At 49.6% G+C, this 19,412-nt stretch overlaps 1 protein-coding gene across 2 annotated transcripts in view; it reads left to right on the top strand.

The window, feature by feature from the left end:
* Positions 1-15,720, top strand: part of CYGB (cytoglobin) — a 37,327-nt gene extending 21,607 nt beyond the window's left edge. The window contains exons 2-4 of one of the 2 annotated variants that reach the window (XM_073310504.2): positions 804-1,035; positions 3,227-3,355; positions 15,280-15,720. In XM_073310504.2, the coding sequence (XP_073166605.1) occupies positions 804-1,035; positions 3,227-3,355; positions 15,280-15,384 (466 nt within the window). In that variant the 3' untranslated portion in view covers positions 15,385-15,720. Of the gene's footprint in view, positions 1-803; positions 1,036-3,226; positions 3,388-15,279 lie in introns of both variants that reach the window. The other variant, XM_073310503.2, reaches the window with a different exon arrangement.
* The last annotated feature ends 3,692 nt before the right edge of the window (positions 15,721-19,412 follow it).

Raw genomic sequence — 19,412 nt, 5'->3', positions numbered from 1 at the left:
GTGCCCCGCACAAGGGGGCCATTAGCCACAGCAGTAATAATGACTATGACAAATTCAGCCCCCCCACTCTGCTAGGTGGATGAGTATTTACTGACAGGCCCCTGTTATAGCTGGGAAAGCTCCCAGAACATGGGTGGCAGATGGGCCACGCACCCCTGCCCCCACTGAATTACCGGGAGATGCAGATGCTCAGGACTAACGAAACCTCATGCCATTGCAAGCCAGGAGGTCACACAGAGAGTATGTGGCACAACTGGGAATAGATCCGAGCTCTCTTGCCTCACTGGGCTTTGCTCTAGCCCCATGGTCAGGGGCTCTCAACCTTTCCAGACTACCATACCCCCTTCAGGAGTCTTATTTGTCTTGCGTACCCCCAAGTTTCACCTCACTTAAAAATGACTTGCTTATAAAATCAGACATAAATATACAAAAGTGTCACAGCTCACTATTACTGACAAATTGCTGACTTTCTCATTTTTACCATGTAATTATAAAATAAATCAATGGGAATATAAATATTGTACTTACATTTCAGTGCATAGTATATAGAGCAGTATAAACAAGGCATTGTCTGTATGGAAGTTTAGTTTTTACTGACTTTGCTAGTGCTTTTTATGTAGCCTGTTGTAAAACTAGGCAAATATCTAGAGGAGCTGATGTGCCCCCTGGAAGACCTCTGCATACCCCCAGGGGTATGTGTACCCCCCGTTGAGAACCACTGCCCTAGGCCACTTTACCTCTCACTGAAATTCACGTGGCTTCTCTCTCTTTCCCTCTCCTTCTCTCCCAACTGCACTGTGCAGGTTTTTTGTCAAATTCCCATCTGCCAAGCAGTACTTCAGTCAGTTCAAGCACATGGAGGACCCCCTGGAGATGGAGAGGACCCCGCAGCTGCGCAAGCATGCCCGGCGGGTCATGGGCGCTGTTAACACCGTAGTGGAGAACATCAACGACTCCGAAAAGGTCTCGTCTGTTCTGGCCCTGGTAGGCAAGGCCCACGCCCTCAAGCACAAAGTGGAGCCTGTCTACTTCAAGGTAAAGGACTGGAGCGAAAGTCTCGGACACTAGATGGAAAGGGAAGGAGGGCATAAGGCCCACACTGATAAACGGGTGCTGGCAAGAGATGGTGGGGATGCACTGGTTTATTCTAGCCTCCAGGATGCTGGCCAGTCCTATGGATTTTTACATCAGGAGTAGTCAGCTTCCTGGGTATCCTGAAGGGGGTGCTATACAAGATAGGGTCTGCTGGCACTGGGAAGAGAGGCTGGAGTCGGTGCTACAAGTCAGCAAGTTCCCTCCCTGCTCATCTCCTCTCCTTACTCACTCAGCTGGGAGTTTTCTTTCGCTCCCGTTAGTAGCCAAGGGGCAGGTGGCACTGACAGGCAGCGAGAGAGCGAGGGAAGGGGTGAGGACTTCACAGGCTGCACCCCAGAAGCATCTCCATGCCCAAGAAACTCTATTGTAAGGCAGGTGCTTGCCAACAGTAGGGGCCTATTTTGGTGCTTCTGGAGGTGGGGGAGTGCAGGGGAGGGCTGTTACAGTGCCAGGGGGTGTGTCAAGTGAGTGGAAGGGGCTATGGGGCTGCATGCCAATGAGATGAAGAAGAGGGGAAAAGAGTTGGGATCCTCATTTGAGGGTTATCTCCTTTGCTGGGAATTGACCTGCCTTCAGATGGAAATGGCCAAAGGGTTAGCAGACAGAGCAATCAGCTGGCTAGTGTAAGTGCAGCCTCCGAGCACCTCCGCATCCTCCGCTGAAATGCAGCTCGCAGGAAACGACCATGCTCCTGCCAAGATGGGGGGAGAATTGCTTTCCAGCTTCCTCCAGGCACCATCCCCCCGCCCCGTGCCACACGGCGCCAATACCCAGTTCTGCTCTCACAGGCAGCACGGGTCCGCGGGATGGTTTTTAAGATGAACCTCAGGGGAAAAACCCCCGCCTCTGAGCCCATGAGGTCGGATTGAAAAGGGCTGTGGCCTACAGCCCTGGGAGCCTCGCCGCCATGGGCCACCTCCCCCAGCCATGGGCATCAGAACCCATCAGTGGAAGAGACGTTGGGTTTTCATTGTGAAACTGGGAGGGGTGGATTGTGGAAGAGAGAAAGCAGACAAGGGGCTAGCTCTGGACCAGGTCACCTACAGCTGTTTTATTTGCCATGGCAGTGGGGTACCGAGCTGCCCCAGCCCATGGAAGCCTGCCTTTCCCCCACAAGGAAGACGCAGGGAACTCCTTCTCCCACAGCTTCTGATGGAGGTAAAGGATTTCCTCCCACTACCAATTGCTAGCACTCCAGTGGGGGAATGGGATAAAGACCCTGGGAAGTAGGGGAAAGCCGCTCTGCCCCTGCACGGCCAAGCGTGTCAGAAAGCAGTACTGCAGAGCAAAGATGAGGCGACTCAGGGCAGGCAACTCCTACTGTGTCCGTGGGCAGCCGGCCAACGTTCTCCTCTGCCGCACCTGGAGAAGCAGAAAGGAGAGGAAGTTGCCGAGCGCCTAGAGAGTGCACCTGTCCAGAGCTCCACAGCTGTGCCGTTAGAGCAGAGGTGTGGGAGACAGGACACCGGGGTTCTATCCCTGGCTGACTTGTGGCGTGACCTCAGGCAAAACACATAGGCCAAACTTCTCAAAAGTGGCCCCTCCTTCTGGGCACCTGTGGGCGGGCAGCGCGAGATGCCTGGGGCCTCAGTACTGATTTTCAGTAGCGCTGACTCAGGAAGGCAGTGGGAGCTGTGGGCGGTTAACACCTCTGAAAAGCAAACACTATAGGACAGATTTCAAAGTGCCTAGTACCCAGCAACTCCCACCGTGACGCTTGTGACCTGATTTTCCAACCAGCTCCATACCTGCCGTACAGAGCTCTTTGGAAAGATCTGCCTTGGTCTCTAGTTGGGAACCCAAAAAGTGGGGCCCCTAAAATGAGCGGGCTCAAGACAATGTAGCTCACAACCTGCCTGGGGTTCAGTTTCCTCTCGGCACAGTGGGGCTAATAACACGGCTTTACATCTCCTGGAGCCTAATGAGCATCTGTCAATCTCTCAGAGCAATGGCTGGGGGTAATGCAAAGCAGAGTAAAGTATCCCTATGGACCTGCTCAGCAAGATGGCAGAAGCCCCCTGAACTCAGCCACAGTGTTGCTTTGGAAAAGGGGCTGCCCCAGTGGCCCCTGACCACCTCCCCTTGTTTCCCGGAGAATCTAAGAAACCTTTCCTGTCTCCCTCTCCCCCAGTTCTTCACCGGTGTCATGCTGGAGGTCATCGCTGAAGAATATGCCAACGACTTCACCCCAGAGGTGCAGAGAGCCTGGACCAAGATGAAGAGCCTCATCTACACCCACGTGACTGCCGCGTACAAGGAGGTGGGCTGGGTGCAGTATCCAAACTCCACCATGTGAGCGGACACAGGGGCAGGGAGGGGCGGGGAGGGACGTGCATCAAGACTTCACTTTGGTCTCCCCTCAAGAGCCTCACAAGCTGAGCAGCCTGGTAGGGTTAGCTCTGTAATGGCAGAGGACAAATTTGATCTCCCTGTGGCAAAAAAAGTGGGTTGGGAGTGGCAGAGGGTGGGAATGGGGAATCATTTCGCTCGGTGGCCCAGTCTTGTTCCAGAGGCCAGTAAATTATTGACCTCCCCAAACCCAGAGCCTGGCTTTGATTTGATCCCTGAGAACTGCATTGGCTCAAATTCTGCGGTGAGCCAGAGACACACTGCCCGAATTTACTGAAGAATTAAAAGCCCATCCTAACCCACTACAGTCTGCAGTGCCCCCCGCCATCCTGGGCTCCATACCCATGGGGTTTGTGATTTATCAGGGTCATGTCCTGCTCTCCTGTCTGGTTTGCAAAGGAAACACGTAACTGTTGCATTTTTTAAAGAAAAAGAACCCAGCTGGATAGACTCCAGCCCGGAATTCGTGTGGGATGCAGAGAACCTCCCACTAAACTATAAATCTCTGGTACAGGAGCAGCCCACCCCCTCGCCCATTCTCACCCCATCCCGAGGCAGCAGAATTTCATTGGCACAGAAACGCTTCTCCACGGCTGTCTGTTGCCCGTAGTCCTGGGGGCTCAGCCCACCTGCAAGGTGTGCTGCTGCATTTTCAGAAGCAGTTCCGGCACCACAGAGCATGTCATGGGATGCCATTTATAGGGCTTGTAGCACAGCCTCGTGGGTAGAGAGTATGCCTCCCGAGGCAAGGGGGAGGGGAGGAAATTAGCACAGGATCGGGGCCCTGCTCTCAGAGAAGTGGCAGCAGCAAGAGAACAGGCAGTAGGCAGCGGATTGCTGCTGGCCAGGGAAACGCAGGCTCCGGGGAAAAGGGGAGGCACTGCGGAACCAGGCTGTCTCCCTTCAACTCCCTCAGTCATCCCATAGGAGGTGTGAGAAGCTGGGACAGGCCCCTGAATTGACTTAGCCAGTAGGTTCTACTCACAGTGGCCATGACCCAGGGAGCTCGCAACTGGCATGTGTGCGTCTGCAGGAAGAATGGGGGGTTTAGTGCACCTAAGCCCTGGCTACTCTTAGCACCCTCTGGTTGGGGGAAGGGGAATTATGCAATGAGCAGGAAAGGGGTGAAAAGATGAACTGAACATATTAAGGGTCAAATCCTGAGTGTGATGAAAAGTCTCTACTCACTGGAAAAAAAGCTTTGCTCCTTGAAGCATACATTTGCCCTCAGAGTGAAACTGGGTTCCTCCATATAAAGTGCCTGATAAAAATCACTGCATGAAAGACACTGATTCCGTCCTCGTCAGTATCATGAGCACGTGATAAATCCCCACATTAATTTATAACAAATGACTCTCCAGCATCCCCCTCTGGGAGAGACACATAGTTTAGCACAGCAGTTCTCAAACTTTAGCAACCTGAGGACCCCCCATTTTGATTTAAACATTTTCATGGACCCCCAAGCTTCCCGCTCAGACCCAGGCCCTGCCCCTACTCCACCCCTACCTCCAAGGCCCCCCCACCTCTTCCCACCCCAACTCTGCCCCTCCTCTTCCCCACTTCTTTCCACCCCCTCCCCCATGTGTACCCCGTCCCCGCTCCTCCCCCTCCCTCTGAGCACCTCCTGCACACCACTGAACAGCTGTTCTGCAGCATGCAGGAGGCACTGGGAGGGAGGGGGAGGCATTGATCAGCGGGGCTGGCAGCCCTGGACATGACTCACAGACCCCCAGGGGTCCAGTGACCCCAGTTTGAGAAACCCTGGTCTAGCAGCAGGAGCTCCTTCTGCAGCCTTGGACAAGTCCCTTACCTTCTCTGTCTCAGTTTCCCCACTTGTCAAAAGGGATAGTAATACCCCCCATCCCAATGCACAGGGGTGTTGGAGGGATTAATCAGTGCATGTCTGTAAAGCAGTCTGGTGATGAAAAGCCAATCTGCTCAAATAACTCTCAGAGAAGCTTGGCATGTTTTTCATCCAATAATTATTTCCAAGTAGATGTCTCCCGGATACATCCAGCTCGAGTGGTAAGTGCTACTGCTCAAAGCAAGGGGCAGGGCTCTTTTCCTCGGAGGCTCCCATCTGCAGCAGACTACCCACAAACCTCAGATGTAGTCTGCACCTGGGGAGAGACCTGTTCTTATTCTGCTCGGCATGAGTGTCTCCAGTTATATTCCTCCCAGACATTCTCTGAGGAGCCGACAATGGTCAGTTCCTTGGGAGTGAGGCTGGGACTCTCCCGTTATCAGCCACATAAGAGGACCAAAAGCGTGGGGCTGGGCTGAGTGTGCTCCTTGTACCATGAGTGCCAGTCCTACCCCCTCCGCAGTAGCTCCCTCTTTCCAGCCGGTCCTAAGAAAGTGGCTGTTCTCACTAGGGCAACTCTGTTATACGATCTGTGCTGGCAGCGAGCCCAGGAGCTTTCCCCATGGGCTAAATCGATAGTTACACCAGGGATGGATTTGGCCCCATGCAGCCTCTATACCAGGGGGCTGCTCTGAGCAGGTCTGGAGCCAAATGACAGTTTTAAGTAGTAACTGAAGTGATGTCACTTCCCCAAAACTGCACCCAGTTTGTGAATTAACTTTCCTTACACCTCCCCTCATTTTGTCACTCCTCCAGCTCCTCCATTTGCCCCCGCCCCGCCCCGGCGTCTTTCTCCCTTTCATCTCCCTGTATGATTTACAGGATAAGTAATGTAGTTGGGCCAATAAGAGATATTACTTCACCCACCTTGTCTCTCTAACATCCTGGGACTCACATGGCTACAACAACACTGCATACAGAGTACCACAGAGTCTGCTACCACATGGGACTTCCCTTGAAAATGCCCTACCGGTTATGTGGTGCTCACCCAGCACAGTACATTGTTCTGCCTTTGTAAATAGCCTGCTGCTACATCATACTTCTATCGTAACTACCTGCCCTTGGATGGTACTTACTCCACACACGTTCTGCCTTGTTTGTCCCAGGCAGACCAGCTAGTAGACAAGCGAGTCAGAGAGCAAGAGTCCTATTGAGATTGGAAGCTCTTTGGGGCAGGGACTGTCTTCTCCTGGACTGAGTACTGTTGATGCGTAATTCACAATACTGAGTAATAAAGAGCTGCTGGTGCATGTTATAGGCCATGAAACTCAATGATGAAGTTTGACCAAACAGGCATTTATCGTTCTCTCACCATTTTCCACCAATGAAGAAGAGAGTAATTCTGCTGTGAGTTAAATCCTTCCCCTTGTGCATTGGCGGTGGCCGGGTCCCTTTCTGTGAGCGTGGCTGGTAGAGCACAAGTCTCTTCGCCTCTCACAGGGAGGAGCAGGGTGGAAAGGAGCAGAATGTTTTGTACGTGGGCCCTTGTTTATTGCGTTTCTCTGTAACCTTCCCCACAGGTTTGGAATTCCTTGGGAGACAGAGGGCTGGGGCAGGGGGGTCATGTATGGAGGAAGCTGGGGGCCACATTTCCCTGTCGCGCACAGTTCTCTAAGCTGCTCGTCTGGACTTGGGTCCTTCAAAGTTCTGAGCCCTCTAGCCCCAATCTGGCAGAGCATTTGAGCACCTGATTCACTTTAAGCACGAGTGGGCCTGATCCAGATGTCAGCGGGTCTGGAGTGCTCAGCATCTTGCAGGATTGAGCCCTTGGTGCCTCTCTTCTTTCTCAGCATCCCACAGCTATGAAATGGCAAATTCCAATAAGATTCCTAGTGAATCTAACCTCAGCTGAGCTGATCAGACACTAAACCCTTCTTAGGCTCTGGGGCAGGGCCCGGCCCTCCGTTCCTGTCTTCTTGTACCAATGGCTGTAACACCTCCGGTTTACAGACACCATCATGTCATTGTGTTACCCACAACCACCACCCTTCACCGTCTGTGCAGCAGCTCTGCTAGCAGACACATCCAAACCCCATCCTCTTCTGCCAGAAGGAAGCAATCTCTCCGCGCAGACCTCTCCCTTTACCCTGGGCCTACCCACCTTTCCCATTCTCTCTCATTCCCCCTTTGCCCTTCCTCCCCATGTGCCTTTCTACTCTTCCGGCTAATGGGTTAACTAGCTCTTTAGCACCCCGCAGCTCAGACTGATCTAGTAACTAGCCCCAGCTTCCCTGAACCAGGCCCTTCTCCGGGGAAACTAATTGAGCGTACAGTGACCAGAGTGCTGGTTCAGCTGTTGGCTCTCAGCACTGTCAGACCCGTCTGATCCCAGTGCCATAAAGTTCTAGGTACTATGGCTTGGATTTAGTCATGGGCTATGCCGAGATTTCGTAAAAGCCTATGGAGATGTCCTGGGATTGACACATCAGACCCATGGCTCCACTTGCTGAATGTTCCCCCCTGGCATTTTGAGCCAGTGTTTTCATTATGTGCAGTTTCTGAAGAGTCCAAGTGAAAACTGTGGGGATCAGAAAGAGGGTCTCTGCAGATTTTTGGCGTTATCCCCAACCCCAAGTTCATCTCCTTTCCTTGTCTAAAGAAGAGGGGGAATTTCTTATGCATGGGGAGAATGGTAGCAAAAAATTCCGATCCCAGATTTTGATCAGAATTGCCAATAAAAAAAAAAACATTCTCTTATCACCCACAGATAGGTCTCTTTCGGCCTTCTCTCTCACTCGCGAAGAACCTGCACTGTCTCCTTGAGCCAACCTGAGACTAACCCAGGGTCCTTTAAAACATATATAAATGTAGTGCTGGTGGAAGGTACTGGACAGACAGTCCTGGAGACTGAAGTCCTCTGCTGTATTTATCTATTGCAAAAGGACAGCATGGGGAGCAGCAATGCAAACTTCCCTGCACCATGCTACCAGAGCACCACCTTGACCTTGACTTGGAGGGACCGTCTTGAGCAGAGAGGCCAGTTCAGCCTCCTTCCTAGTCTCTCTGCTGAGAGCATCAGTTCAAGAGTTTAAGGCCAGAAGAGAGCATCAGATCATCTAGTCTGACCTCCAGTATATCACAGGCCACTACATTTCCCCCAGGTACACCTGCACTGAACCCAATAACTTGTGTTTGGCTAAAGCATCTCTTCCAGAAAGGCAGCCAGTGTTAATCTGAAGACATCAAGAGCTGGCAAATCCCCCAGTCCTCTTGGGAGCAAAGATGGCTCAGGGTATTCTAGGGCATGGAGCCCTTTACCTCAAAGTCAACGGTTGAAATCCCCACCAGCTTGGTGGAGACAGAGAGAATTTTTTAAAGGCACAAAGGGCATTTCAGCACCCAATCCTCATTAAAAGTCAGCGGGAACCAGACACCGATTTCCTATTGTGAACTTTGAAAATCTCCCCCAGAATTATTATCCTCTGATTGTTAGACAATGGCCTCTGTGGAATAGCTCAGTCTCAGCCCAGACTCTAGCAGACCGGTGTCCATGATGTCACAGTACCCACCACTGGTCTATCTTACCCCCAGCTGGCAGAAGAGAAACTCAGGAACAGAGGTCTGAGCCTGCTTAGGCTCTGTGCTGCTCTCCAAGCAGCGCACGGGGAGAGAGAACAGCTTTTTAGCTTCAGACATGACATGACTTAAGGGTAGCGAAAGGCCAATTTTTATATATATATAAAAAAATCCAAGCGGGTTGAAGAGAATTAAGCCGAATGAGGGAGTTTGTTCCAAGACCGAATGGAAGGCAAGCCTGTGATAAATACATTAACTCTCCCAGGGAATGATTTCTCCCCGGGTGGCAAGCAGCCAGACATTCCTGACTTCACTCACTAGCAGCCAGATTGATTTATTCTTTGAAATAGCTCAAAGGGTTTTTTTCTTCAGTGCATGAAATGCTCTGGCCTCTCTGTATTGGCTGCCCTAGGGCCAGGTTAGGGCATGTCTATTACGTACAGCACTGCAGCTGGACCAAAACAGCTTTGCTGCTGCCTGGTGAGGACACTCTGTGCCGATGGGAGAGCACTTTCTCGTTGGCGCTAAAAAGAAACAACCCACATCTGCGAGCGGCATAAGCTATGTCAGCGGGAGCAGCTCTCCCACCAACATAGCACGGGGCACACGAAAGCTTGGGTCGGTGTCGCTCAGGGGGGTGGAAGATTCACGCCGCTGAGTGACACAAGTTTTGCTGACATCGGTGTAGTGTAGATACAGCCTTAGTAAGAAGCCCAAAAAGCAACACGTGCACATTGCAGTCTTCCCAACCAAACACAGTGTCGGCAGCCTCTGCATTTGCACGACTCAGGAGACTTGAGAGTAAGAGGGACAGGGCTGCGAATGAGTCCCTCCACAGGGTTTTCATTAGGCACCTTCATGAGCACCCCTGCCTTTCCTGGCACTAATGGGGGTAAAGATATTAAATAGGATTCTCTACCTTGTTCACTAGCCAGGTGTGGGGTGCAGAAAGATCCCCATTCAAGGTCACCCCACTCTGATCCTACCAGATAGGAAATGGATCCTGCCAGGGATGTGTGCCATGCCCACTGAATTCTATTAAACAGAGCTGGTTGCTTTCTCCTCCCATCCTTTTCCCCTACAATCACCTTTCTCCCTCTCTGCTGCCTAAGACACTGAGAACCCCATAAGACTTCTAGGATCGCCCAGGAAAGGAATGCGAGCTGACACAATGTCCAGATGCGGAGAGAGCAGCCCCTGGGCCAAGGCCCAGTTAAAACAAGATAGAAATGGAAACATTATGAACAAATTTCTTTTCCCCCCCCTCTTTTTTGAGCCCTGGATTTTAGCCAGGGTTTGGGCTTATATAGATCATAGATCATTGCAGACTCTGGTGTAAACTAGCATTTGTGAAACATTATAAATCACCTGGCCTCTTTACACAGCCATTACTGTAGCACCCAATCATCCCCACTCTCCTGGATTAGCTTCATTCTGCCACATATGGCTCTGCTCACTGGCTGCAGCACTAATAGGGAACACCCAGCACAGGGGCCTTCAGACCTTTCAGGAAAGGTAGAGATTTGACAACCAGGAACACAGAATACAAATTTGTCCGGGAAAGGAACAAAGGATACTTTAAAAATCAAATAGCTAGAAGTAGGTCCACACCAGGCCACCAAATCTGATCCATCCCAGAGCACTGGAGAAGTTAGAGCCAGATCTCAAACTCAAAAGTGGACCATGTCAGGTCATTGGGGCGGAACCCCCAGGTGTGGGATGCTCTGGATTCATATCCCCTTCTAGAGCTGACCTTTGTGAATCAAACCCATGCCTAGAATGACAATAGCCCCATGAGTCATTTTGCTTGGTGCCTCTCTCATGGACAGTGCAGAGCTGCAACCACTCTGCTTTGCAGCTCTTTCCTCCAGAGCACAAAGGCAGAACGGATACGTTAAGAGATACCCTTCCAGACAGTGTGTGTCTAACCATTAATGGCCCTAGCAAAGGGTATTTCCTGGGGATAAATGACCAGTTGGATAGAAATAACCATCTGACCTGCCTACCTGTCTTTCCAGGTACTTGTCTGATCTCTGTCACTAGAGTATCTGAACCCCACATGGTCATAAATCCCCAGTGTGGAGGCTGTTATAAGATTAAAGGGTTTAAAAAAAACCCACAGGAACATGGATTTATAATTAGGGACAATGCAGGGTCACTTGGAACGTAATGGGCTTGATTTAGAGAATTAATACCCTGTATGTGCACAAACATCTCAACAGCTAAAATCTGAATGTCTATTCAGCTGCTAGCCATTTGTATGAACTTCAGGGACGTGTTCCACCTGTCAGCTAAGTTTGCAGCTGGGTCATTTCATAGCTAGGACCATATTAATTACAAATGGGGAAAGAAAGCTGTTAATTCATTGAGTTTATTCCCGTGGAAGGGCAAGGATAGGTATCTAACAGGTGATTTCAGATGTCGTCTACCTGGCCCCCAGGCGTGTAGTGTGGGTTAATGCATTAATTTTTGCAAAGCCCTTTGCAATCCTTGCCTGGAAGGTATTCTAGAAGCAGAAACCACAATCAATTAGCTCATGTTATCTAAGTGCTATGCAGACAGTGGACCAGATCCTCAGGTGATGTAAATCAGCATAGCTTCACATACTTCTACGGAGCAATGCTGATTTACAGCTGGCCCATTATGTGCTAGGTGTTGTTACAGTCTATGAGTAAGGTGAGTTAGTAAATATGTGTTTTCAATCATTGTCTCCTTGAGGGAATTACCCACCCCCATCAGACCTTTTCTCTCCATAAGACGTAATGGACCAAATTCCCCCTTGGTGTAATTGGGTGCAACTCCACTGACTTAAATCCAGTCACGGTCACTTACTCCAAGGCTAGATTTGGAGCTAGGACTTTGGTCCTGACACAACAGCCATTGAAATCAACAGAAAGACAGGTCAGTGGGAGTGAGCTTGGCTATGAAAGGCCCGGAGGATTGTGACTGTGGAGGTATGGAATTCATTGCAAAAGTCTGGCATGGGAGGTGCACAAAAGCCACAAGGTTCAAGCGCACAATCAGTCTGAGGGCTTCGGTTTCTTGATGGCCAACGGGAGACACCCAGGGCTGATTTTCAAAGGCGCTGAGCACCCACAACTCCAGCTGAAGTCAAGTTAGGTCTTCGTGTGGTTCAAGCTGTCCCCCACCAGGAAACTGTGACACCCAGAATTAGTGGACACTCAAAAATGTTGGTATTTTGTGTCCTGAGCAGATTGTCTGTAGCGTCTGGAACTCAGCGCAGCAATCACATTAGAAAGACACATCACAACTTGGCGTATTTTTTTTAAGATACATTTTTCTTAATAACATCCAGCTGTGCACAGCTGCTGTCCCTGGAGGATCCACCCAATAAGCCAAATCGCAGGCCACTCAAATACATGCAAACAAAAACGTTTATTTTTACCAGCGCTGTAGGAAGTAGAATGAATGGGGCCGTGCCAGAGAATAGACACAGATAAAGTCAACACCCCCTCTCCACCCCCAAAACAGAACAGGGCTTGCTTAGATCAGGAAAATCTCAGCAGAGAAGAGACAAAACCAAGTTGAACATTGGAAGGGAAATAATTCCTGAGCAAGACAGGAATGAGAAAGGCTGTGAGGGAGAGCAGAAGGGAAGAACTGGTCTTGGCTCTGAACGTGGTTTTCTCTTGCATGCACAAACATACGCGCACACACACAGCTGCTGCATGTTCCCGACAGCTCTGTTTCGTATCCCAAATGGTCTCCTTTCACCACCATCCAAAATTTTGAAATGGAGATTCTTGGAAACTGGACTTCATTTATCTCCAGCTCCATCTTCCCCTGCCCAGTGGATGTGCAGTACATTGCTTCTTGGCTTGTCTGCAAGCCGCCTGTTACGAAGGCATGTTCCAAAGCAAATGCAGGCTGAATATACTTCGGTTTGAATTAATGATGAAGTTGCCTAAGCCCACATAAGTAGGGGTAGCAGAATCTGGGCCTATGGCAAAGAGTATCTCACTCAGATTAGTCTATAGAAATCTGGGAGGCTACTTGCACAATAAGGTATTATTCATTGTAAGGGTAGCCAATTCAGGATCTTACGGCCTGCTCCAAACCCCACAGATGTCAACAGAGAGGATCCCATTGAACTTGGGATCAGGTCTCCTTTGCATTCCTCTGCTATCCCCCATCTGAGTCTTCCTGTCCCTTCACAACATGGCCATGTCTACCAGACCCAGGACACTACCTGTTCTTCTGGTTTACCGGGTCCATGGAGTCCTTCCCCTCCCATCAAAGTCTCACCGCTACCCTCTCTGCTCCAATAACTTCAGTTCACTAAATGCTCTTTAGTTCAACTTTAAAACCACTGATTGACATGCCAAGCTGTACCAGCGTTGCTGTGACAAGGGGAGCAGCTGCCTGGAAAGGATCCCTGCCTGTCACATAGCTGGGCATACAAGGAAGAAGCTGACTCCCAGAGGGGAAGGGTGTGTGCGCTTTTCCCATGGCTGGGGGCGGTAGGGAACCTTTAACCCTTTCCAGGCGACTGCCTCACTTTCTCAGAGGCCAAGGGTAAAAGTGAGAAAACACAGGGTATCAAGCACATGCCCAGCACATCGTTCACACTAGGTTTTGGGTTATATATCTATCCATTTCTGTTTCAATGGCAGGCTGCTCCATAGTGCAATACCACCTCAGCTGTCCCTTCCATCTCAGCGATACAGTTTTCTGCCCCACTTTTCAGTGGAAAGGCTTTGATAATCCTTTGAAGAACAGTTTCCCTCCTCTCCCTTCCTACACAGACAGACTAGAAAGGGCTTGTTTAGCCTCATCTCTCCTCTCACGTGGGTTGCACAGCTGTTACTCTCTGTGCTTGCACTTCTGCCTTGGGCCTTCCAGCTCCCACCTCTAGTGCAGCCCTGGGTCCGTATTTGGTAAGAGTCTGGTGCAGTTTGGCATGTTTTCCTGCTGGGGGGGTGGGGGGAGGTAGAGTCTTTCAGATGGAGGCTCTGTACAGGGGGGTGCAGCAGTCTAGGTTGTCTTTTTAACCTGTTCTCCCCAGTGGCTCCAGCAGAGTGGTTTGAGATTTGGGGCTGGTGATTTGGACGCTGTTCCAGGGTGGATGAGATTCAGGCTCCTCTGAAGTGACTTTGGCGCATTGAAAGTTTTTCCTTAGGACTCTTCCGTGGTGTAACCTTGACTCCATAGAGTGAGCGTGCCCTGACTAACAAAACCCAATACATGAGTGACATGGGTAGAGAGGAACTGTTGCAGTCTAACCCTCAGGTCTGAAACTCCCCACCATGTGCCCCACTCAAGGTACACACACCAGCCACCTGTTCCAGGGGTGCTGTGTCTATGATGCCCCTGTATTCCTAACTCAATAGAGGCAGTTCATGCTCCTTTTATTATCTCAAAACTGCCTCTGCCCCATCTGCTGCACCGTACAAGCCCTGGCAATGGCCTTCAGTTCTTCTCCTTCATGCATCAGTGTTGTTGCCAGAAAACTGAGCTGCCCAGCTTCATCCCTCGTTATGGGGCTATTGAGGAAGGAAGCTAGAGGAGCAGAGAATCCTCAACAGGGAGGGGTTCTGCACCATGAGAGCAATGATCAAACACAACAGATAGCCCGCATATGGATGTCATCTGTATTTATTTGTAGCCTATATACACACACATTTTTTATAGCTACAGAGGAGTTTCTGTATGAAAGCTAAATAGAATACCTGCATGCTAACTTCAGCATTATACATGCTAGTGGGCGAGCATAGAGATATATGAATATGTAGTACCCATGTAGCAGAAGTATAAAACATTGTGGCTGACATTTTTAAACCTCCCAAAACAATTTGGGTACAAACAAGGGAGCAAGCAGTGCCCACTGTACAGGTGGTATCTCGCACATGAAGTCCTGTCCTCTCCCAATGGAGGCAATACCACCCATTCCTTTTGCACAGGCTGCCAAAGAACCTTCAGAGGGAGTCTAGTTCACCTCAGTGCAAATTGGGGACCTGGACATGAAAGGTTTTGCAGCCTATGGCTTATCCCAGGATGAATGATGAGGATCTAGAAATTAGGTGCCGGGGGAACAAAAAACATGCTGCATAGGAAGTGGACAAGGCAAAGGTCCCATCTACCTGGTCTCCCCACCCTATGAGATTTGCTTTTGAAAACACAGATTTCAGAGCCAGCTAAGACCAGGACACCAAATCCCTTAGGGATCTTACAAAACTCTCAGCCCTACTCTACAGGCTATACTCAAGGGCCCAAGCCTGCAGCTTACAATAGCGATATGGCCACATTCAGACTGTTACAGTAGAATCCTGCTGTAGTTTGTTTTTTTTAGTTTTGGATCAAGGAGATCTTAGGTTCATTGAAATCTATGGCGGAATTCCCATTGACTGAAATGGGACCTGAATTTCCCCTCCAGAGCATGTCCTCCCTACTCACTGCTGTAGTGAAGCTGTGCGGTTGTGTTGGTGTCCGCGCAGGTGTTGCCATGGTCAACACAGGCGATGTCAGAAGAAGGTTGGATGCTCAGACAAGAGAGTGCGAAAAAAAGCTTCGACCAGCTTTATAAAGAAAGCGTGGGATAAATAAGTGTGAGTCTGAAATATTTAACGACCTGTAACGATACTATTTTCCATAGCTAAAGTTGTCTGTTAGTGTGTCCTTAGCTGGTCCCACGGTGACCTGCACTTGTGAACCCATTTGGTCAGATGTAATTCTGTGTCTTCAGTGTTAAGAATACTATAATGGGTACTGTTCATGTACGTGTTATCGGAGCTCATGTGCTTTTTTTCTACATGCCGTTTAGTGTACTATGGATGTAATTTTTCTTTTTGTAGGTTTTTAGTATGTTTGTAACAGGACAAAATTGTGTCATTAAACTGAACTTGTACCTTCCATCGATAAACCAATCAAACCCATTATCCTCAGACTCTTCCTGGTTTCTTTCATACTGGTGATAAATATAAGGTGGCTGCTAGATTTAAAGAGTCTTTGTTTAAATTTACCTAGCACAGCTACCCTACTGTGCTCCTCTCCAATCCTCAACCCTGCTAGTTCAGAGTTTAATTACACTGCAAGGCTCTGCCACTCCCTGAAGTATCTTCATCCCTTAGCACCTTGGCCAACTCCCATTGAAATAAATGGAAGTCTTTAGTTCATTTCAATGGGAACTGAACGGGTCCCTTGCAACAGTGGCGCTCAACCTTTTGGACTACTATACCCCTTTTCAGGAGTCTGATTTGTCCAAGTGTCACCTCACTTAAACTACTTCCTTACAAAAGTCAGATATAAAAATACAAAAGAGTGTCCACACTATTACTGACAAATTGCTGACTTCCTCATTTTTACCATTATAAAAAAAAAATCGATTGGAATATAAAGATTGTACTTGCATTTCATTGTATAGTCTATAGAGCAGTATAAACAAGTCATTGTCGGCATGAAATTTTAGTTTGTGCCGACTTCACTAGTGCTTTTTCTGTAGCCTGTTGTAAAACTAGGCAAATGAGTTGAGGTACCCCCTGGAAGACCTCTGCATACCCTCATTGCTACTGGGAGAAAGACTAGCCCCAGGCCACACAGCAAATCAGTAGCAGAGAAAGAATGAGAACCCAAGAGCTCCAGTATCTTAGGGCTTGTCTATGCTTGAAACACTATAGCAGGTAAACACTCATTACAGCGATAGGAGGGGTTCGCCCATCACTGTCGTTAATCCGCCTCCCCAAGATGTGGTAGCTAGGTTGATGCAAAAATTCTTCTGTCGACCTAGTGCTGTCTACACCAGAGCTTAGGTCAGCTTAACTACATTGCTCAGGCAGGGTTGGACTGTCACTCCCCTGAGCAATGTAGCTGAGCCAACTTAACTTCCGAGTGTAGACCTGGCCTTAGTCTGCTAGATCACACTACCTTTCCAACGTCTGACGCACACAAGCCCCGTCCCTAATAGTCTAGCAGAGTGACCAAAAATGAGCGTTGGCTCAGTGTGGAGACTGGGCTAACCTGTTCATGCCTTTCAGGGCTTCCTCCCAGACAGGGCTAGAGGCACCATGGTGGGGTGGCCTGGTGGTAGCTTGCACTGTGGTTGCATCTGCTCCCTAGACAAAGATCGATTCAGTCTGTGGGGCTGATGGACTAGCGCCAGCAGGACATTCACAAAAAGGAAGTGTTGGGCAATTTGAAACAAAATGAAAGGCACCAGGATCAATAGCAGCCTGGAAAGCTGTGGGGTTACCATGCAAAGAACCCACCACTGCCCTACATCAGCTTTACACTAAGGTAACTTAATGGAGTTACAGCAGCAAACTGGTGTAAGAGTGGGGAACTAGGCCGAGCTCCCAAAGTCACTAACCTACTACACCACAAGAAAAGGGATAACAGGAAGTGTGGGGTGGGGAGGGACATTTGTGTGCTAGTAATATGAGGGACTGCTGAGTGGGAAGTTATTTTTCCCTAAAGGACCCCTTTAGTATCGTGCTACGGTCATCCTTTTATTCATTTCTAGAGCTAACATACAGGGCTCTCCCCAACGCTCTCCTGCAAATAACCCCGGCCACCACTCAGCCTCCCACAAGTTATGCACAGACCCCAAATCTCCAGCCAGAGATTGTAGAGGGCCAGGCTCGGGCCCTCTATAATCATACCCCAAAACTAAACAGGTTCCCCTTCCTTTGTGAGCCGCATTGAGCTCTCCTTAATGAGATCTCCCCAGTGGCTAGGATAGGATCAACTTGCAGACACATTGTCCCCTCCCAGGTCAACCCTGCAGATGTGGAGTGCTGTGGGTATAAGCGCAGGTTAAAGAGTGAAGAGCAGGAAAAGGAGCACAGGGGGATACTAGGCTGCCACGTTACTGAGGCCTAGTAGCTCGAGTGGGGCCTAAATGCCTAGCTGACTATCCTCCTTGCAGGCAAAAGCTTGGTGTACTTGAGTGCAAGTGAGGGAGAATGTAGGAGGCCTGAGACTTGCATCCCCTCGGTGCAGAAGCAGTGCCGGGGTTTAACCTTTCTTGGGCCCACATAGCACCACTGGCAAGCGACCGCTTTGCTCTCCCTGCCATGCATTGCGCAAGGGCTGGGAGGGTCAATGCTGCTATGACACTACTTGTGTCAGCAGCTCATGGGGCCCTGTTGCCCTAGGCATAGTCTGCCTAAGAGGCCTTTGAATGCATTCCAGCAGTAAAGTTACCTCAGCAGCCATGGCGGCAGTTGAGAGCCTGTAAAACAGAGAGGGCAAAGACTTCTCCTCTGCAGCCTCAGTGCAGAACCGGTCTCCCGCCAGGCTGGTGGTGCGACAGTTCCTCGTCCCTGTGCCTGCGTGGAGAGATTAGGCCACATGCTGCTCAGCTCAGAGCGGCTAGAGCGACTTCCAAGTTCCACGCTTAATAGCCGCAAACAGCTCAGTGAGCCCCCCAAAATCCAAGTCCAATGAATTATGAATACTTCAGAGTTTGGTGCAGAAACAGTCTGCTAGGTAGCCTGCCTCCATCAGTGAGCCTCAGCTCCCTGCCTGGGTCCTAGCACCTCCCTTCATCACAGATTCAAGAAAAAGCTATTTTGAAAAAGGGAATGGGAAGAAACTACACAGAGAGGAGAACAATGGGAATACAAGAGGGAAACATTTGTAAATGGAATGAGATTTAAAACAAACAAACTGAGAAATAAGACAGAAAAAGATTTGGGCCAGAGAGACCTTTCCCTGACTGTAAAATGGGGAGAATATCATTTGTTATTGTTTTATTACAATAGCACCCAGAGGCCCCAGTGTGCCAGGCCCTGTGCAAACATTCAGGAAGAAATGGCCCTAAAGAGTCTGTGTAGCCCCTCCTTTAGAAAGCACTTGGATGAAAAGTACAACAGAGGCATTATTATTATTACTGGAACAGCAAGCAACAGTCTTCTTGAAAGTACTTGTGGGAGTTTGGAGTGGAGCCCTCCACTCCCAACAGAGAAGCACTCACTGCTGAGTCTTCAGAATAGGGCCCAATGGCTGGCAGCTCTGCCTCATCAGCAGGGGGTTTGCACATCCCCTAGTCCTGTTCAGCAATGCCTGTTTAGTTTGGGTGAATTTTCATGAACGTGTGCCATACTCCAGGCCTACCCCTGACTTCCACAGTTAGTGGTTACAATCAACTGGCTATTTTTTGCCAAAGAACATCATATACAGGAAATTTCTTGGGGTTCTCTGTATGAAGGTGGCTCTTTATTTAATGGCCTATTCCAAAGAGTGTGGGGGGTGGGGGAAAGGATGGCCTAGTGGGCAGAGTGCTAGCCTAGGACTTTGGACCTGGGTTCAGGGCCCTGCTCCACTACAAACTTCCTTGGGCAAGTCATTGAGTGTCTCTGTGGCTCGGTAGATAGACAACTATTCCTAATCTGTCGTCACTGGAAATGGGCCCCCCATCATTGCTCAGAGAGTTCACCTAGCTGGAAGAACGGGCATGGGTTTGTAGTGAGATGTGACCAATATTGTGGACTGCCTGCACATTTCTCATTCCCACCATACTTTGTGGTTAGCCCACTGAGGCTATGTCTATACCACAAAGAAAAACCCGCAGTACCGAGGCTCAGAGCCAGGGTCAGCTGGCTTGGGCTGGGGCTGGAGGGCTATGGAGAAC

The sequence above is a fragment of the Lepidochelys kempii genome, chromosome 14 (assembly GCF_965140285.1).
Source record: "Lepidochelys kempii isolate rLepKem1 chromosome 14, rLepKem1.hap1, whole genome shotgun sequence".
Lineage (NCBI taxonomy): Eukaryota > Metazoa > Chordata > Testudines > Cheloniidae > Lepidochelys > Lepidochelys kempii.
Note: the sequence above shows the minus strand (reverse complement) of the source record. Positions and strands in the feature narration are given on the sequence as shown.